General features: G+C 40.4%; 1 protein-coding gene across 8 annotated transcripts in view; it reads left to right on the top strand.

The window, feature by feature from the left end:
• The first annotated feature begins 264 nt into the window (after positions 1–264).
• Positions 265–21,694, top strand: part of CYRIA (CYFIP related Rac1 interactor A) — a 57,287-nt gene continuing 35,857 nt past the window's right edge. For 3 of the 8 annotated variants that reach the window (XM_074820097.1, XM_074820091.1, XM_074820095.1), the window contains exons 1-3: positions 265–416; positions 17,390–17,440; positions 19,252–19,320. Coding sequence is in view for 1 of the 8 variants with exons in the window: in XM_074820090.1 (XP_074676191.1) it covers positions 379–416 (38 nt within the window). In the remaining 7 variants the exon portion in view is untranslated. Of the gene's footprint in view, positions 417–789; positions 1,122–17,389; positions 17,441–19,174; positions 19,321–21,694 lie in introns of those variants that run through there. The other 5 variants (XM_074820092.1, XM_074820096.1, XM_074820094.1 and 2 more) reach the window with 4 other exon arrangements.

The raw sequence follows: 21,694 nt of genomic DNA, 5'->3' as shown, positions 1-21,694 counted from the left end.
TCTAAGCAGACACCCCAGATCCCCCCCCCCCCGCCCACCGCGCTGGGGAGCCCGAGAGTCCCCGCGCAGGGTCTGTGCGGAGGTGGGGACCCCCCTCCCCCGCCGCCTCTTCTCCCGTGCCCCTCGTCCACAGCCGCCGCCTCCCCCCCCCCTCCCCGCCACCGTCCCAGGGACCCCTCCTGCCCCCCCTGCCGCCCCCAGCCGGCAGCGGCGGCGGGAGGCGGGTCCGAGGGAGCCGCGCCCGCCCGCCCGCCCGGGGCCGGCCGCCGCCGGGAGCCGCACGCAGCCACCGCGGGGCGGGCCTGGGAGCGTCGCGCTGGGCCGGGCCGGGCTGGGCCGCGCCGCGCAGCGCCGGCGGCTGTCTCGGAGGCGCAGGGCATGGACGAGGGTCCCTGCAGCGGCGACCGGCGGCTGAGGTAAATGGGGCGGGGGGAGGCGCGGCGGGGCCGGGCGCTGCCGGGGGCTGCGCGGGGGCGGGCGGGCTGAGCCGCCTCTGCCTCTCGTTCCCGCAGCGCCCGCCGCATCCGCGGGGCGGGGACGGGGCTCTGCAGCCCGCGGGCTTTCTCCAGCCGCGGGGCTCCGCTCGCCCCCCTGCCCTCTCCGCCGCGCCGACCCCCGCGACCGCCTTTGTGCCCGCTCCTTGGCCCGGGGTCACCCCTCCCCGGCCGGCCCGGGCCCCCGGCGCGGCTGCCCCTGCCCCTGGCACCGCCGCCGCGGGGGCGGGCGGGGACGCAGCCAACTGTTGCCTGGGGAAGCGGCGGCCGCGGAGCGTTGCCAGCTCCTGTGGCAGCGGGGCGGGGAGCGCTGGCAGAGCTCTCGCTTCGCTTCGGCTACCGGCTGCCTTTGGAAGGGCATCGGTTGCGGTGCGAGCCCCCGCGGAGATTCCCCGGTTGGCCTCGCCCCAGCCGGGGGAGAGGCTTCCCCGGGCACAGGCCCTGCGGGTGGAAGTCCCCGGGTGCTCGTTGCCAGGCGGTGAACGCCGGAGCCGCCCGGCTGCGGGGGAGAGCAGCGGCGGTGCGGGGACCTGCCTGTGCCCGCTCCCGGGCCCAGGGAAGCCTGGCTTAACTCTTAGCGCTGGTCGAGGATCTCAGCCAAACAACACGTCGTAGTGCCGTGCTGGAGTAAGTACGCCTGTGCTGTAGTCGGGGGAGAAAAGAGGATTAAGCTCACAACTTTGATCATACCGAAAACTTTCTATTCCAGGTGCTGGTGGTTGTTGAGTGCAGGGCGCTATAAACGCCCAGAGGGATGTACCTAGGCGTGAGATGAAAAACACGATCTGTAATACTGCATTAATCTCGGTGTTTGAATCTCTGTCCGTGTTGATATGCGTTACAGTGAACAGATATCACGCTTGCATCTATTCTTCCCATTATTATTTTTTTCCCTAATTTAATTTCAAGACCATTTAGCTTTAATTTTATTTATCTGGGTTTTATTATGCTAAGGTCTTGGTAATACATGACGCCACTGTGTAGAATCAAATGCTGCATAATTCACTGGCAGCACAGCAAGACTTTTGCTAATAACTTGCCGAGGGTGGTGATGTGCGTTGGTTTCCAGCCTGTTCCTGGTAGTCTTTCGTTGCCATACAGCCCATCTATTCACTCTGGTTTTGTTTATCAGCTCCTAAAGGCGGTTTATATGTGTATGGAGAAAGAGTCAGTTAAGAGGGCCAGCGATGTTTTTGCTTTGCTTCTCCGTCTCTCACCATCTGAAAGGTCAGGAAAAAAAGAAAACGACTAGCTGTGAACTCTTAGGTGGGGAGATCTGGAACAAAATGCTGTCGTGACATGAGGTTGCCTTCTGGGCAAAGAATTTCACATGCTCAGCACTGCTCAGCAAAAATACCCCAACTCATATTACATAGGGAAGAACCAAGCTGATACTTCCCTTTTCTCTGTTATGCTAATTTTTACATTTTTATAACATGTAAGGAAGAGTTATACATCAGCAATGTACTTCTTTATTTTTTTAAGGAATAAACTTTGTAATTTCCCATGTTTAATTCTCCTTTCTACTCTCCTGTAATACCCCTACCCTCCCACCTCACTGGGCCCAAATTAAAAATGAATGCTAAAGCTCTACTACTCATGAATTTAGCTTTCCTAGGGTAGACTTTAAAAAATGTTTTAATGAAATGAAATTACAGATTATGGGAATAGCATGAAGGGTTTGACTTAAATTCATAAAAAGCATAAAGCAACTACGCATAGCAACTCAGAATAAAATTCTTCAAGTTCAATTTGAACCAGTATAGTATAGTCTATCCAGTCTTTAATGTTTCACTTAAATGTAAACTATGGCAAGTATAAGCGAGGTTCTCTGGGTTCTTTATATGGTTTCTTAATGAGTGCCCAATATTTTATTGTATCCTGCTCTGTACTTTTTCACTACTCTCCTGTGCTGTTTTTGCAGTGAGGCTTCATTTTTGCTGTGAACTTCTGCTCTTTACTAAAACTAGAAAATAAACAAATAGCAAGTAATTAAAAAGACACTGTATGCCAGTAATTAAAATAAAAAATACTCAGCTAATTCACCAAGTAAAAATGATGATCATCTTGGATACTACTGCGTAGTTACCGTCAGCAGATGTCATTTTGCCATAATAGTGAGTCTGTTAGTGAATTTTACAGTGTTGGGAAGATAATTCATTGTTAGTGTGCTTAGCTTGTTCTCATGACATCATTTTTTGACACTGTTTTGTCAGGCTGAAATATCTTGTCCTCAGCAGTATGGTAGTCTCACAAAGACATTAAGGATTTGCATGTGCAGTATGTTGTGGATTTCCACATGTTACGTGTTATACAAAATGAGAGCTTAAAATGTGTGTCAAAAATACTAGATGTTATTTAGGTGAATAACTATTTCCATGGTTTAACAAGTAATATTTTATATGTGTACAGATACTATAAATAAGACGTCTTTAATCAATCATATTTATATGTATTTCCAAATACCCTTTTAATTAGAGTTTTTAGAGAAACTGTAAAAGAGTTTTGTAGAATCACTGTCATTCTTTAGCACTAGGTGCATAATGCATGCAGTAGCACATAAACTTGATCATTCACTTAACACTTACAAAATGGAAAAATACTATTCTATAACCAAAACCTGTATGCAATCCAGACGTGGTTAGGTCTCCTATTAAATCTCTGGAGACAAACTGAGTATGCCAATGTGACCTGTAACATCAGCGGACAGGGGAATATGCATCCTAATAATATATATGTTGATTCAAAGGAGCCAAAACCTCTTAGTGTTTCCTCCATGCTGAATTCAGTATGTATTTGGATCTGTTTCAGTGTTATCAATCATTCTTTTAGCAACACTTTCTCCTCATGTTATCTAGGAATGCAAAACAGTAACATTAAATCAGAGAAAACAGTTTGAGAGGCATGAATTAAAATATTTAATATATGGGACAGCTTGAGAGTTGCAAAAAACTCAGTCATAAATTTGAATTTTGTTGTTTAAATTAAAATTTTAATAGAAGCTGCTATGCACTTGTGTGAATGATGTGAGATGTACAGGTCCTAATTCTTGTGTAGTACTGAATTACCATTCTTCTACTTTCACAGAATTCCAATTCACACTTCCAATTAAAATGAAAAATGTGTCTTTTTTTCTGTCTTTATATACTGCTTGATACAAGTTCTTGATTTAAACTAGTAGCAATAGTTGCTTCTACAGGAAAAATAACAATAATAGATATAGGACAAATACCTTTTAGGACAGATATGATGCAGTGCAACCCTGACACACAGGTACTTGAAAGATTTTTATTTAATATTGTGAATTTTAAATGTTTAGAAATAATTTCATGGTTGGTATTTTCATGTTTGCATTAAGTTAAATGTCAGTCTTAATTCAGAGACAGTTACTTTTGCATGCTAACAGATGAAATATTGTTGTCTAATTTATGATCTTGTCAGTAGACTACAAAACCGGTGCTCTATGGGACTTCTTTGTGCATTTTATCCTGTTCTTCCTGTCCGTGATAATACTTTTGTAGGGCTGTTTGTAGTGGCAGTGGACAGGTTGACTTTTAACATCATGGTTTGGATGACCAACAGTGCAAAAGCTGAAGCTAATGCACAAGTCTGAGGCTTATTTTTGAGTAAATATGTGTAAGGAATTTGTGAAGTTTGTAAAAGGTGAAAAGTTCATTTTGAAGGTTTCTGTGGCAGTGCAACTTGTAGTGCTATGTGTGCCCATCTCAAATGCTAGTCTGGTTTGGTTAAAGTCTTAAGTTAATAAACGTGATTCATGAATGTCCCTCGAACCTGTTGAAGAGCATCGATATGTCATGGGAGTTGTCATGTCTAGAATATGGCATGGAGCATACTGGGATCTGGAGTTCGGTCCCCTGCTTGCCTGTGGTGAGCTCTGGATGACTGAGTCATATATGGGTACTGGAGTTCACACAATTTAATAACGCTATGGAGGTGGTTTGGTGTTTTTAAGGGGATGTGTAGGCTTACACTGACATTTTAGATAAAAGCCATTCTGTACTCTCTTACAGCTCTCTGATACGCATAGACTGAAAATCTAAGTTAGAAGCTTTTTTTTTATATATAATTTATGGGATTTTGGGGGGGAAGTCCTTCCCCTTGTTGTATTACAGCCTGAATTCATAAATTATTTTACAATTAGATGCCTCAAAGCTAAGGTTGATGTTCTTAAAACTCATGTCTGAAAGCACACAGTTGTCTGTATTTTTTACTGTGAAGAAAATGAGATGCACAGAGCTTCATTTCTGCATCCATCCAGAGCTGTTACCACCGTGACTGTTCTGGAGAGTGGCATCTCTCTCCTGCCTAACTGCTTTTGGCATCCTGAGATAGGGATGTTCCCTGAGGATTTGAAAAGCTTGTTTTGCTAAGAAATAAGTAAGCTATTTACAAACTCGAGGAAGAAGCATTTGCAGTGATGTTTATCTCTCCCTCTTCTTATATTTGATGGTGCATTAGTTATGTCCCTTACTCATGAAGTGTGAAGCTTGGTTCTCTTGTCCCCTCTTTAGCTTGAAGTAACTTGAGCTCACATGTCCTTCTTCCCAGGAGAGTGCAACAAGCAGCTGTCCTTTATTTCACCTGCAACTGTGTTAATTCCAAAAAAAAGAATTAGACCAGAGGGAGAGTGACTTCTGCTCTGTGATTAAGGCATTCAGGTGAGGGAAATCTGGTTTCTATGGGTGTTTCATTCTTTCGTCCAGTAAATATTTCTTCATTTCATAGCTTCAGCAGGAGTAGTCTAGGACACACTATAGTCTGTGGGTTAGGGCACTACCCTGATGTGCAGAGATGTGGTTGTGAACCAGCTTCTCAGCCTGGAAAGAGCCTACCACCCACTTTTACTTCCTCTGTGGTTGCTTTCCTGATGCTTTTAAATTGCTCGATAGTGCTTGGGGGCATGCTCCTGCCTTCTCATCTGAAACTTCAAAATTGCATGACTTCTTTCCTCATCAGCTTGTGAAAGGGATGACTTTGTATCTTGCTCCTCGGGAGGCCTGAGGGTTTTACAACCCTTTTTAATAACGTAGGTACTACTTGAGCTTCCAGGATAGGTGATGTTTAAGGTACACCCTTCACAACTTTGTTTCCTATTAGGTTAGATGGCTTCCTGCTTACTATCCCAGTTATCTTAATTTCCATTATATAACCAAATTTATTGTAGCCAGGCTCAAAGTTCTCCTGGGAGTCCATTTTATGCTTCTGGTTTCATATGGACAAGTAAATCTAAGAAAAGTGTAGATTTTGAGGGAATGAAGGTGAGAATTTGGCAAGACTGAGGTTCCCTTCAGAAGAAAGTCTTTATTTTGTGATGAGAACACAGTTTGAGCCTAGTTTGATTCAGTTGTCCAGCACAGGCATCTTGTCTTTGCTGAGATGCTTTATGACATTGTCTGCATCTATGCTTGGCTAGCAGATGCAAGATGGCCAGAAGACCCTTGTTCTGCTTGAACTAGCACCTACTGGGAAGGCGGGATATTTTAAGATAGCTCGGTACTATTTGCCTCAGCAACTGAACTGAGCCCAGTAGTGTCCTAAGACTGTTGTTGTCTAGGCTGAATGTGGTTAGACTGAAAAGCAGGAGGAAGGTGGTGTTTTCTTGGTTTTCAAAGACATTTTAAGGAAAACCTGCTGTTTTATTTTCTCTACTGTGAGTGTATTTGGTACCTAGCCTGATCATTATAATTTTCATTTTGCAGCTGCCCCAGATTAAGTCTGGAAGGTTAACTTGAGTTAATGGCTTTCTGAGAAGAGAGGGAGAAAGTTCGTCTTCTGGTTTCTGTCATGCATATTAATAGGGGTGTGGAGCTGTGGGGCAAAAATTCATTACTGTTTGTTGTTAGCTGGTATGGAAATGCAGAGTGATGGTGCCACTTAGAGAGTTGAATTGGCTTTGGAGAAGAAGGAAAATTCTCTCTGGTAACCGATCCATATGATCCTATCTCCGGTAAATTGATTCCAGGATTGTGTTTAAATAGCCTTCATGAGAGATGTGCAGTGGTATTTATTTGGTACAGATGATTTGCTGGTCCTAATTTTTCGGAGAGAGTTCATTTAATGCTGTGAAAATTGGGGGAGGGAGACAATGGTGAGGGGAAAATTTTATAATACTATTCCTCAGAGCTGTTCAAACTTGTTTAGATTTTAGAAAGCTGGATTGTTAATTTGCTATATTTCCAGAAATAATCTAATTTTGTCTCAGTTATACTTTCTCCCACCCACATATACATGGTCTGACTCCTTGTGCTGAATTGCACAGTGTTTTGCTTCAAGGATCATCTGTAGACTGTTGGTGACTCCTTCAGATAAAGATTCCATGACCGACGTTGACATCTTTAGAAGCTTCTGGAAATAAGTCTGTAATCATCTCCCTAATAACTGATGGCAGCAGAGGAAATGGGAGCTGATATTCTGTAACCGTTTTTCCTATGTTTTTATTATTAAAGCATAAATGCCCTGTAGGACTGGAGGACTTCCTTCACCCTCTCCCAAGGCTGTGCTGCAGCAGAGCTCTGTAATACCAATTACTGCAGGGACAGTTTGCAGTTCCAAATGAGATCATGATGGGGATGCTGGAAAATGAGTCTCTCAAAATGTGTTTCATGCTCTGAATACTTGAGAGATTTTGTTAGAGTGAGATACTTAGGTCTACGGGGTTTATGGTTTTAATTAGAGGAGGTGTTAAAAAATCCACTTACTATTTTGCATCAACATCTCTTGTATTCAAGAGGAAAACAGAAGATATTTCCTGATCTTGAAGTATTCTTGGAATGTGTTGCCTGTAGAACTGATTTGTATTTCTGCAACTAGATAATCTTACTACTTTATTTTATTTTTTCCCCAAAGACAGGGAGAGAGCATACATATTAGATGCCTTAGAAGTATAGATAATCTGCTTGTCCATTTTTATACTGTGAGACAAAAAATGATTGGTGTCTGACTACTTACGCCTTTGTTTTACTGAGGTTTTGATTCATTATGGCACAGACAGTATCATGTTGTCCTTTACTGAACTAAAAGTAAATCCGCCAAAAAAAATCCCCTTTTGTTCTGCTGCTGAGGAACACTGTGGGCTGCCAAATCCTGGCAGTCTGAGTCACCACAATTGTAATAAAGTGTTTGTACTTTTGCGGTTGCTGTTACTCAGTGTCTTCTAATTTATTCGTAATGCGAAGGGACACCTACAGGTTAAAATACTACTTTTTAAAGAAATATTCCATGTTTATTTGTCAAAAGAGAATTAGATACACACTGGTAACGCTTCAAAGATTCCAAGGAGCAAATGTTAATCAATTAATTAACAATAAGAAATACATATATTTAACAAATTTCATTTTCTTTGTAAGGGCAATGTTAGACTTCAAAAAGTAATGGGATTATTTTAAACTCCTTACTGAACTCTGCTGTTTTGGCCATCTGATCTCACCTGATAATGGTCTGATAACCAGGGATACTGTTTCCTTCCTTAAAAAAAGTAAAATAATGTTTTAGGGACAGAGACTCTGACCCTGGAAATGCTTATCTGTATTTTAGCTTTGATGCGTGGGCTGTGACCCAGCAAGCATAACTCATGTAATTGAATTCAGGATCACTCCCAAACAAAGCAGTCAAATATTAAGTTGCAATATTCAAATAAAACTCAGAATGACTGCACATAAACAGCTGAGGGAAAGCAAGGTGGTTCTGAATCAAGGATGGGTACTGGTAAGGCTGACAAATACGTTCCCTGATGCCACAGAAGATGTGCACAGTGTCCTGCAGGTGGCTGCCCCTACGCTGGGGTGGTCTGGCTGGTGTGCCCTGTCACTTGTGCTTGGGCAGGAGATGGGAGTTCCTACAGATTCTTGATCCCATCAACTGTGCATGGAGAGGAGATGGGTTTCCTTATAATTTCTCAATTCTTTAGCTATTTATGGGTAGGAGTCCTCATGATTTAGGCTTTTAACTCTAATATCAGTTATTGAGACAGAATTATTTCTTTCTTTCTATTGATAAAAGAACAACAAGGCTTTTATTACTTTTATGCCTGATACTTAGGGGATTCTGAATGTCATTTACCTTTCTCTAGTGTTGAGCTACTGAAATTTCCAGAGTTCTCTCAAAAAAAAAAAAAAAAAAAAAGACAACTTCAGATTATTAGTAACTTTCCCTGACTCTGTCTTATAGAGCTGCTGAAGAAAAGGAAGGTGGACTGAGCTGGGTGTGGGTGGTGGGCACTGAAGTGGTGTGGGACATGTATGTAAATTCATGTGGCAGAAAGTAATTTTAATAGCTGCTCTGCATCATACTATGACTACAGCTGTTTCCCAAATAAGAGGTTCACATGCTATTGACAGGACATTCACACAAAGAAAGGAGATGGTAGATAAGCAAATGCAAATATATTACATGCCCTTTATCCTTTAGTTTTAATACATTCTCATGACAAGTTCAGCGTGAAACACTTGGTGACATGTAATTATATATGCATTAAGTAAATGGCACTTGATTCATGGTATCCCTCTCTCGGGGTATATATTAATGCACAGGGGTAGGGATGAGTGAGTAGTAGTACAGCTCTGAGCTTCTTGATTCATGTGGCAATGCAGGCCTGCTCGGGGTGCTGACTTCCTTTCTCCTTTTTTTTTTTGCCCATAAAAGGAGAAAAGTACTGCCATATGACTGCTTTAGAGAAGGATCGGGGGGGAGGGGGTTATTCAGGTAGCTTTGTTTCTTGTAGGCAGTACAAGACATTCTGCTTTCTGTGTTTAAGGTGATATTACCAGCAGGGTACGTGGTAGTGTTTCCTTCAACTGACGTTGAAGTAAAACACTTCATTCTTCTAATGTTTGGGTTTTTTTTTCTGTATGGATGAGAGATTCTGAAGGGAGGTTGGATATAAATGAGTTTGGAAAGAAGATGAAAATCCTATTCTTGGGGATTAGGCTGTCCTCCAAACCTGCAGACACTTTCCTGCTGGTGCTTAAAGAATGACTGTGTGTGGTATTCACCCATCTTGTGCCAGTGACTGTAGGTAGGCATGCTTAAGTTTATTGCTTAATTTTGCACTGTTAAAAAGTTACATCTCCGGTTTTCCAGAAAACTTACTATTAAGATAATTCCCTGAAGACTTGCCCACAAATCAAATCTGGACATCTCAGTGCCTTTCTGCAACTGGAGAAGTCCATGAGCCCACTTGCTCTGCAGTCTTACAGTGACTGTCAGCATACAGTAAAGCAAGAGTTGCCTGACTTCCTTTGACATATTCTGACAAAAAGCATAGCCCTCCCACTGATGAGGGTCACATTTTCTCCATAGAGCGAAGCCAATTAACAGCTCTAAATAAGTTCCACCCAGCTTCTGTCATGGGCTACTAGGTGGTCTTCAGTGGGCTCCTGATTTGGCATCAAGTGCGTGCAGCCAGCAGCAGGATGGTCGTGAACTAGGCAGCTTCAAGCGTGCTGCCTGCTGATGTCCTGCATGTGCGTTCAAAGCTATCTCTGAGTCAATGATTCACAGTATTGATCAGCTTGGGTTTAGTCACATTTGTATGTTCCCTTTACTTACTGCTGAAACAATTTGACATGGGGGCATGTAAATCAGTTGCCTCTCTTCTTGCTCAGACCAACACAAAATATTTTAGAAATCACAGCAGGATGGATCTACCTGTGGAAACCAGAATTTTTTCTTTGACAGCTGTAAAAAGTGGAGATCTTTGACCCAAACACTTTCTTATGAAATGAAACATTCTGTCAAGGACTCTGAAGGGAGCTGAAGAAAATTAAGATTTAGTAATGAGCCATTTCCTAGCATTATCCTTTTCTAGTGTCTCGGCAGGTATCCTGGGAACAGAACAAAAGGACCATACTAATTCTGGATCTAAAGTAACTTTTTCTTTCAAGCTGGTTTATTAATTTTTTTTCCACATCAGAATTAGGATGTAGGCCAAGATCTGTGAGAAACAGATGTCTGTCTCATGCCAACAGTGTTATCATCGCTGGGATTTAATAAATTTATTACTTCACTTATGTGGGAGGGTTTTTTGTTGTGTTGTAGGTTTTTGTTTGTTTTTCTTGGAAGATCTGATAGTGAATTTTCTGGTTAATTGGAGTGATGGTCTTCAGTTGAGTGTTGATGACACCATTGGGGTAGATGTGTCATCTTTTTATCTTTTTGAAAGACAGAAGTTGTAACTGTAGTTCAAGGCTCTATGATTAAAGTATTCCCAGGTAAACTGAGGTGTGAGAGTTCATAATCTGGGATTATTAGTTTGGTGCAGAAGGTTATTAGGTGGACTCACTAGACCAGATGGCAGCCAATACTCCAACAGTTATAAATGGTTTGTCAAGGTTTTACAGAATAATACGCAGTTTTGTCAGTACTGTGGTGGGTTGACCTTGGCTGGATGCCTGGGCCCACCAAAACTGGTCTGTCACTCCTCAGCTGGTCAGGGCAGAGAAAATATAATGAGATGCTCGTGGATCGAGATAAGGACAGGGACATCACTCAGCAGTTATCATCATGGGCAAAACAGACTCGACTTGGGGAAATTAATTTAATTTATTGCCAGAGTAGGATAATGAGAAATAGGAACAAATCTTACAACACCTTACCCCCACCCCTCCCTTCTTCCCAGGCTCAACTTCACTCCCAGTTTCTCCACCTCCTCCCCCAAATGGCACAGGTGGGTGGGGAATGGGGGTTGCAGTCAGTTCATCAACCGTTGTCTCTGCGGCTCCTTCCTCCTCAGGGGAAAGACTCCTCACACTCTTCCCCTGCTCCAGTGTGGGGTCCCTCCCACAGGAGACAGTCCAGCACAGGGCCCTCTACGGGCTGCAGGTGAATATCTGCTCCAGTGCCTGGAGCACCTCCTCACCATCCTCTTTCACTGACCTTGCTGTCTGCACAGTTGTTTCTCGCTCCTCTCTCCCAGCAACTGTTGTGCAGCTGGGTTTTCCCCCTTCTTTAATATGTCATCACAGAGGTGCTACCACCATGGCTGATGGGCTCGGCCTTGGCCAGCGGCAGGACCATCATGGCCCTGGCTGGCATTGGCTCTGTCAGAGACAGAGGAAGCTTCTGGCAGCTTTTCACAGAAGCCACACCTGGGGCCCCCAGTACCCAAAGCTTGCCATGCAAATCCAATACACAATACCATTACATTTTTAAGTCTACTTCAAGGTAGGCAGAGTTGGGAATGAAGAAGCATGTAGTGAGATGATCTGTAGGTAAGCAGTTGTGAAGGGGGTGTATGCTTTTGTACTGTCTGTAATTTTTCAGTACTCTGTGACACTGCACAATTACTTATATGTATACAAAGTTTTAAACACAGTAAATCTTGCTAGGTATAATATTTACATCGAAATTTGCACCATGGTAGTTGTGTTTTACTTTGGAAAATTTTGATATGCCTCTGTTGTGCTTACAAAGAGTTCTTGCTTGTGTTTCTTTTTGTCCAAAATAAGGGTAAATGGTTTTGATTCAGGTTTGCACAACATTTTTTTAAAGTACTAAGTTGGGATTTCTGACTTAGAAGAAGCAAATTTGTGAAGACACATAAGTTTCTGAATTATTGAAAAAAGTACATATTTGTTCCTGAAATGCTAATCTTGTGAATTTCTTCCTTGCCCACCACCGTGATGTGGGTAAAATTTGGAGAAGCAGAGTCTCAGCTGTTGTGCATTGGGATGTGATCAGTAGAACTATGCCTGCTCTATACCAGCTGACAGGACCAGTGTTCTACTGGCAGCAGTCCAGACTTGCTGAAATTAAAAAGTCAGATGCTTATCTTCAGTCTGTCTGAACACATTCAAAAACTTCAAAACTTAGTGCAAATTTTCACGTGTGCTGCATATAACACATGCGAGAACACAAACACTTAACTGTTTGACATTCATTTGGTTCTGTTCTCTTGGTTTGAAAGCAACAACCACTTAGGTAAGGATGTGATATTAAAGCCAGAAGCTATAATGCCTGAAAGAGGTGACCTGTTAATTCTGAAATGCATTGGCTACTTACAACTTCTAAAAATGATGTTCTCCAGAAGCGACTGGGTACTATAATCGTGATGCATGTTCATAGTAGGAACGAAATAAGAAATGGATATGGCATGCAACTGTTCTGTTACATTTTAGTACTGTTCGTGACACAGTTTCGTCCTGTGCCAACTAACACTCTCCCAGATAATGCCCAAAGCATAGTTCTGGGGTTAGGAGAGACGATGGACCATTTCCAGAAGGCTGTTTGGATCTGGCTAGGCTGTTTTGAAGGGATAGGATTTTAGTTGTACAGCCACGAGCTGTACCACGCTCACTGGTTCCAGGCCCAGAGCGTGGCTTTGTGCCCTGCTCTGTTTTATTTTCTGACATATGCATGGCCACAGATCCTGCTTTCCAAGAAGCTGGGATTCAGCAACTTCTTTGGGAAGGCAACAGCAAGATTGTCTTTGTGTACTTAGAAGGGTAGGAGAAAAAATTCTATCAAACCTGTAAGTGAGAAGCTGTATCTGTAAAGCTGGAAAAATAATCCCAAGCAATTTAAAATCATGGAATAATTGAGTTTCATATTGTTTTTATAAGAAAATCCCCAGGGAATACACAGGTGTAATTAGCCATTTTGAAAGTGCTAGTTTAAAAAAAAAAAATATGAAGAATTATGGCCTGGCATTTTAAAACAAAATAAACAAATTAAATGTAAGTAGATGGCATCTACAGTATCCTCAACCAGTATATCCTGGCAGTAGTGTAAAATTTATCCCTGTCCTAAGCTTTGCCTTCTGTTAACTAAAGGAGCAGTAGCAACCTGCTAGCGCAGACCTGAGCTGGCATGATCTTTAGGTTTTCCCTGGGAAATTCCTGTCTCAAGCAGATGTTTCAGGCCTCTTCTAATTGTCTGATTGCCTCCTGTCAAGGAGGTGCAAGTCTAACTTTATATTTAGCAAAAACTGTAGGGTGCAGGAAGTTTTTTGTTGGTTGTTTTGGTTTTGGGTTTTTTTTCTTTTTTGTTAAGCAGTGTTAAAGCTATTAGCATCCTAATGACAGAGTCTGGTCCAACAGACAATTTATGGGTTGACTCTAGACCATGGAGCGCTTCCATGTGTCTAACAGCCTCTCTTCTACAGGAGATGAGGAATAACTGTTGGGATGGCGTAGGCTGTCTAGTGAACTGGCCACACATCCTTCCACCTGGAAGTGGTCCATTGATCTGAAATTGAACTCCTGGTCCCAGCGTGGACAGTGATGGGCCAAGTGCCATTCCTGGGCTGGGAATTCCTGTGTGGTTTGTGGTTCGAGGGTTGTGTGGGGAGAGAATCGAAGCTCAGGTCAGGGTTCTCTAAGGATGAACTGCCCTGATTTGCGTGTATTACCAACATCTCTTGCATCTTCTGCATAATATTTAAATAGTACCAGCTTGGTAGTAAAGGCTTTTATGAGCCTGTTCTTTTTCAGTACATACATTGATAACTGTGTTCTGCTGCTGCTGCTCCTTATTTCTTTATAGCTTAAATCGAAATACAGATTTGTCACTTCATTTTGGAACATGTACTTTCTACTTTTTAAGTAAAGGACTTCTAAAACATGAAATAATATTGTGATTGAATAGTTAAGATTCAGAGTCTATGCTCTGATGCACACTTCATCTTATTTAACTCTTCTGTTTTGCCTTTGAACTACAGCATTATCTAGTCCATTCTGTGATGCAGCTTCACTTAACTCTTTATTTGAAGTAGAATTAATTTAGCTTCTTTGCTATTTATGGTTTGTTGAATACTGATCATACAGCCTTAATTATTTCTTACACAGCAGGAAACTTTCAAAGTAGCAGCTGTGTTTTGCCTTAAGTCAAATTGGTTGTGGACTATGACTGCTCAAATCCCTGGGTGGATAATAAGCTTTACTCCCAGCAGGTCCCCCAGACTAATACGCTGAGGATACCGAATTGACTTCTGTGTTTCATTGTATAAATGCATTTTAACTAGAGATAAATTGACTTACTGGATGTTACCAAAACAGTAGAGGAGAATTTTTCTCTTCTGCATTAGTATGTGATGGTTTGCCTCCTTGTGGACATCCCTCCCTTAAAGCAGCATTAAGGTTTTTGCTAAGGTTTCAGAGTGTCTATTTATTTCTGTCCCATTTTTATCTTACTGGTGTTTAAGGAATGATCACTTTCTTCCCAAATCACGAATTCTCCTAAGGAGAAAAGTGGTTGCTCATAAACATGTTTCATCACCCCATGTTTAGGTCAGAGTGTTATAAGGAGTATCTTGATATTTATTTATTTTATAAACATGTTAAAGTGTTGTCCCTCCTCATTCCCAATGGCTTTCCTATGGAACACTCTGATATCAATCTTGGACTGTTTATCTCCACTTTTAAAGGAATATTCTATTTTAAAGACCCAAAACTGGAAATTTGAAACTCTTTCAGAAAGTGAGAGTAGTTTATCCTCTTTCCCTCCCATGGCACTTGCTTTCCCATTCGATGACATCTCTCAGTCCAAATGAACTTGTCTTGCAGCCTGTTCCTCGTAGTTACTGCTTGCGGAAAAAAAAAGTGCTTCCTGACATCTGTTCGTAGTCTTTTTTTAATGCCCATTTTGTACCCGTTCATCGTATTAACTCTATGAATTGGACTGACATTGTTTTTGTATCCCATCTGAGATTGTTTTAGTTTGATTTTGGTTTAGACTGAAAGAAATCGGGATATCTGGGATAAATTTTAGAAAAGGTTAAAGAGCAGACTTCAAGAATGTAATGTGTATTTTGTTAAAAATCTAATTCAGTGCTAGCTACTACTTAAGTTGTGCTTAGGATAGCTATTCTGTATAAGTTGCAAAGTTTTTGTGATTTCATGATTCAGCTGAACCGGAGATACTCCTTGACAGCTCCTGTTTTTTTGTTTCCAAAATTTAGTTTTTCTATATAAAAATATGTTTGGACTGCCAAACTAATTGTGCTACAGTCTGCTTCCCAGCCAGAGTCCGTAAACTTTTTGTGGGTATGTTTTGCACCTGCTACATGAGAGCTTATTGTTGCCAGCACTGTTAATTTTTTCCAAATAAGCAAAGTTGTGTAACAGAACAAATTGGGCTAACACAAAAATATGGAAATTTCAAATATAATTCAAGAAAATTCTCATTTACCTTTCTTTTGGTCTATGTTACATCTCAAGAGTTTTAATTAGTTCACTAGTTTATGTGCTCTGATGAATATATATTTTTTTAAAACAATCCAATTGTTTTGCAATATACAAATTCTAAAGGTTCTATCAAATATATTTTATCTTCTGTTCTTGCATCTACTTTATGCTATTTCAGTACTTACAGCAATCTTTTATTTTTATTCCATAGAGTTTTAGCCTGGATTTTTTTCTGTCCCACTTGCAATCAGTTTAAAGGTTTCTGGGAATTTTTTACTGTAATTAAACTTGTAAGTCTTGTTCTATAATTAATTAATTTTCCTGAAAAACATTTCTGTTCAGATACTTCTGTAGAATTACTGAGATATGTCCTGTGCATTTGAAGGGAATGAAGTAGTAGTTCACTCTCAAATTATGATCTTTGTAGTTATATTTCCATTTAATACTTCCAGAAAGAAGTGGAAATTTAGTACCTTTTTTCCCTTACTAAGTTCTTTTTACTTCTGTTTTCTTTCTTGTGATGATGGGTCATGAATTCAATTAAACTGTGTTGCCTGTGGCTTCAATGACTAAAAAATGATCTTTTCATATTGAAGAACTCCTTCTGGAGTGGATCAAATAAACAGATCAGGTCATGGCTCAAATAAATACAGTTCTGCAGGTATCTGCTTTTGTATGAGATATTTAATTGACTAATTTAAGGTATTTATCTAACAAATACTTTCTTCCCCTTTATCAAACTGACATAGGGTCTTTTTTTCATGTCATAACATTCCTCCAAAGCCAGTTCATGTTATATCAACATAGTTTGTGCTAGACTTGCCATTTCAAAGCTAAATTCCACCTTTTTTATTTCTGATGATCATCTAAATTTTGCAGTCCTCTTTCTTTACCTGCAGTGTTTCTTTCTGTTCTTTCCAGTCTCTTCTTCCCACCTGTAATCCTTTCTCATCGTTTTAATCCATTCTGTTCTACCACTTTCACTTTCTCATTCCTGGTAGTAAATCTGCTTTGCTTTCTGTTTAACATGAGTCTTGCTTGCTGTGTTGCTTAACCACTCTCTCCAGTTAACTTTAATTACATGACACTTGAAAGATACCTAAATGCTTAGTAGCTTGGGAGTTAACATGGTCGGATAAGTGGGATACCCTCTTTGAAACTTTCTAACAGATGCTCATTTAATTAGTGCTGGCATTCCTGAGTCCTCTAGACTTGTCATTTTGTTGTTGTTGTTGGGTCAAGAGGGAAGGGGTCATGTTTTCATGTATCTTCAACCAGTAAATTCTGTAGAAAATGATGTATCGAGAGCTCGTTTCTGCAACCCAGTAAGGCTGGAGGGTCAGCAGTTTTGTCGTACAACGTCACCACTCTGTAGGAAATGGTGATTTCCTGGGTTCTGTAAGGTGCCTCCAGTCCCTTCGCTGTCCTGAGGTGTTTGTGCTTTGCCCGCTCTCTGATGCCTCCTTCCCGGCTTCTTTCCCACGTAAGCTGCATAACTCTCCGGAGTTAACTAAGCGTCCTAAACACGGTGACAGTAGTCCACTATCCTGATGTGCTGTAGTATGAGATTAATTGACCTTTTGCTCTGGATGTAACGCACAGTAGAAGATACCTTGCAGCAGTACCCATTGCTTTAAAAGAAGAAAGGAAATTAATATGTTTTGAAGGAATTTAAGTCACTTTACTGATTTTTACTTAGTAATTAAAACAGTTTCATTAATAACAATTCTTTTAAACAAATTTTAAAATCCACAGATTGCAGCCTCTATCTAATTAGTGGGAAGGCTCTGGATCATCTTCAGCAAGGTAAGAGTCATCTCTGGTACTTTGTCTTGCACTGAACAGCTGTCTAGCAGATTCGAACATCATAAATGACAAATGAATATTCATTCTCCCTTGAATAACATCCTGTTATGTAGATTTACTGTTAACACCTAACTGACGCTTTCAAAATGCTATCTGGGTGTAATATTTTCACCTTGAGGTTTTTATTTGTTTGCTTTTCTTATTATAGAACAACAACTGAGAATTCTTCTTCCTATGTACTTTTTTCATTCACTCCACTGTTTGTTTTGAATCATTTCACTGTTATTGTTCTGGTTTATGTAAACCCTTGGGATAGAATTGGCTTAGGCAGAGAACAGGATTTGTTCTCATCCCTTTTGAAGTCCTAATTCTGTGATTTTATTGGGTTTTGGCCTTCTACTGCCTTTTTTTTTTTTTTTTTTATTTTACAACTCTTGACCAGGTTCCCATCAAACTTTCTGAAATATAAGTTCTAAATACCCTCTGTTGCTACAGAACTGGAGAGAATTTGCAGCCGGCAGCAAAATAAAGCAATGCTGAAAATAGACTTTTTTCCCCTAGAGAAAGGGAGTTCCCTGACTTGACCAGCTACTAATTGGTACAAAGGTTTGTTTACACAGAGGAGCTATTCCTAATTAGTTCCCTATGTGGGTACTCTACTTGGGAAATTAGTGTTGCATTCTGATTTAATTTAATCTGCTTTTATAATGAATTGTTATAATTTGCACTAAGGAATGTATTTTTAGAAGGAAAAAAAAAATCTGCACTGCACCGCCCCCGAGTTTCAAAAGATAATTCCTCTTTAGGCAGCAATCAAGCACTCCTACTCTTTTGAAATTAAATGAATAAAAATCCATCATTAGATTAGAACCAGTTTTAGTCATATCTTCATAAATATAGCTGCAGAAACACAACCATGTGTTTTTCAAAGCCAAAACTTAATTCAGCTGATTTATAGACCTGCTGACTTGACCTTTGTTTTTCCATAGTTGTGAGGATAGTGAACCAGAATATTGGGGAAGAGTTTTTGTGGACTTATATTAGCATCGTTGAGGTTATGGCTGAAATGAAAGTTCAGTTCCAAGCTTTTCTGTAGCGGATTTCTTTTTCTTAAGTTGACTTCATCTTTGCTCTGGGAGCAAGCTTGCATCTCTGTAAGTTATTTTATTTAGAGTTGAAAAAATAAATTAAGAATAGCTGCCCCTATAGATCCTTATGAAGGACCAGATCCCCTTGGTTTTCTCTCAGCCTTCCCCTTCAACACTTGCAGAATGAAATGATCACTGTTAGGCATTTTAATTACATCTTTTATTTCAGTAGTTTCAAAAGATTGGAAAATTCATTTCTGAACTTAGAGCTGCTTTAACCAGACTTCTTCCAGTGTAAATACTGTTTTAGATAAATATAGTCTTTATAATGAACTGTTAAATGTTTTGGAAATATATTTGCATTTTCATTAGCTCATTATTCCTTTTAGTTCTTAATATAATGCTTTCCAGTATCAGTGGACATTATTTTCCTTTGGCTGTACCAGTCTTTGCAACAGCTCATTATAAAATCCAGAATAAATTGAATGTGTTCTGCAGAATTATATAGGATAAAATTTAGTTTAAGTATATCATCATTTCAACCCAGCAGCATTTTTGAATGGTATTACTTCAAAAATTTTTGGATTTTACAAATTTCACTTTGAAAATAGTAATTTTTGTTTTCTGTGGATATTTCCTTTTTAAGCTAGAAAGTTTCGTCTGAAAATTGAGAGGGAAAAGCACAGTGATACCAAGTGTAATCTTGAATGTTTTTCATGACAGACGGACGTTGAATGTTTAGCATCACCTCTTTGGATTTTTGAATGTGAATTGGAACCACTGTATTTCTAGGTAAGACATAACCAAGTGTTTGTGTTAAGTACCCCCTTTCTTTTATAGATGAATTATGAGAAAACTAAAGAGTGCAATATGCTGGACTTTGTACAGAGTGTTTATGTCCTGTTGAATACATCCAATGTTACTTGAGGTTTTAAATAAAAACAGTTCAGTTGTACTAAATTTTTACATTCCCTGAGAGAAACCACACCAGCAACTTTGCATGGTCTATCTACGTATGGGATGTGATTTTATAATCAGGTTCGTAGTTGTTTGATTAACTTGTTGCCATTCAAAGTGGTAATTCACTTCTGTCTGCCCCTTCTCTTGCATCAACATTTGTACTCATCTGGAATGTGCTGGTTTAGGAAATCTGCTGCTGAAAATCTACAGGATTGCAAAGACATGTTGGAGGATTAATTTTCTGTCAGTTTAGACCTCTGCATCAGCACACTGTGGATGCAAGCAAGTCGACACAAGGAAATCAGTTGCCAGTACTTGCAGCAACAAATTGTTTTATTAGCTTTAAATTTCTCGCTTCTCTGCTCCAAGATAAGGTTTGATACAGGAGGAATACTAACGAAGGGGTTGTGAACAGCCGCAGACTTCAATATCTGAGGTGGAAGCAGAGGGTGACAGAGAAGAGCTAGAAGGTTTTGATCTGTAGATATAATTACAAGAGAATTTGTCACTAAAGATTACCACCTTCTTCTTAGTGAAATACTAGAGGTCGTGCCAGTTTGGCTACTGGTGTTTACTGCTTAGGTTATATGGAACAGAAGGGAGATGTCAGTGCTACGCTTCACATGCATCAAAGTTGGGGTCAGCACTGCGCCAGGGCTCCGGGGCTACAAGTCTCAGGCGCTGGTTCTGACCCAAACAAGCTGCTGTTTGCCAGCTCTTTCTGGACTGCTGGGAAAGGTAAAACAGACATGACATTTGAGCTGGGCAATTGCGGCATGTAACACTTAAAATCTGAAAGGGAATAATATCTTACTTTACTGTGGGAAGTAAGGCTGGGCGAGATGGTACCTTTCATCCGGTGGTTTCTCAGAGAGATGGAAACCATTGAGTATGGAGAAGACTCTTTAAGCTAACACTACTTTAGTAACAGTGAGTGTTGTCATTAATTCAGCTGCCGTGAGAGGCATCCAACAGGTAATGCTATGGGCAAATGACCACAGAAAGTTCAATTTGTTTCAGGTAAAAACAAGGCCAACATGACAGCAGCCTGACTGGCTTTCTATCAGAGCAGGTTTGCAGTACCCAAGTGAAGCCAGGGATCTCAGTGGCAGTCTGTCAAAGTGAAGGTGTTTGCTAATCATGTGGAGGTTTGTTCAAAAGCAATAAAGCTGCCTGCAGAGGAGTTTGGAAAGTGTAGAGATTCATTAATTGAAGGTGACAAAGGATTCTGGTGAAAGTGGAACTGGTGTAGTTGAAAGACAGCAATATTCCCATTTCGTTTCACTTGGATGGCTGAACAAAACCCGGTCCAAGGGAGGAGGTTGGATGTGAGGGGTGGAAGGAAAGACTTATTAAGATTAAAGGCTATAATCATAGCTTTGACAGTTTCTGCAGTGTAGAAAATTATTCTTCTCTACCTTGTAAACTAATGATGTGATATTTGTAAGGACTGTGTACTTAACCAGTGAAACTGCTTTGTGTATTCTATTTTTACACTTTTTCTCCTTTGAAAGGCCTTCCAGCCTTCTATTTTGTTACAATCATATGGAATTTAGAATAGGAATTATGTATATGACATACCTATTAAATTTTATCAAGATAGCATTTCAACTAAAATTTAAGGCCCATTCTACTTTTTAAATGAAGGATGATCTTTCTGAGCTGGAGAGCAGAGGATCTCAAAAAGGAGTGCTCTGCATGGGCTTATCCACTCTAGGGGGGGGACTGAGATGAGTTGAAGGGAGATCTTAGAGACAGGACAAATAGAATGAAAAGGATGAATAAAAGGAAAAATGGGAGGAATGGAGGTGAAGACCCTAACATGTCAAAAGAAATAGGAAATGAGGAGAAACAAGGAGTGTGAAATGGGGAAATAGAGATTTGCTCAATTATGGATTCTTTTAAATTTATCCATGGAAAATTAATATTACTACAATGTAGTTCACAGCTTTTATTAATTCCATTGGTAGGAAATAATAAACTGGTAGAAACTGCAACTGTTAGGAAAATTTTTTAGTAATTTTTTTTACCTGATAAATTTTTGAAGTCCTGTTTGCTATTAGAGGCCTTTTACAGATTATTTTTTCAAAATGAAGCCCTTAAATATGCCTTTAATGACCTTAAAGATTGACTCTTTCAGAAGACTATGACAAAATATGGATATAGAAGCATCTAAACAACTTTTTTCTAAAAGAAAAGGTTCTGA

The sequence above is a fragment of the Strix aluco genome, chromosome 3 (genome assembly GCF_031877795.1).
Source record: "Strix aluco isolate bStrAlu1 chromosome 3, bStrAlu1.hap1, whole genome shotgun sequence".
Taxonomy (NCBI): domain Eukaryota; kingdom Metazoa; phylum Chordata; class Aves; order Strigiformes; family Strigidae; genus Strix; species Strix aluco.
The sequence above is the reverse complement of the archived record's forward strand: the minus strand, read 5'-3'. Positions and strand labels throughout refer to the sequence as shown.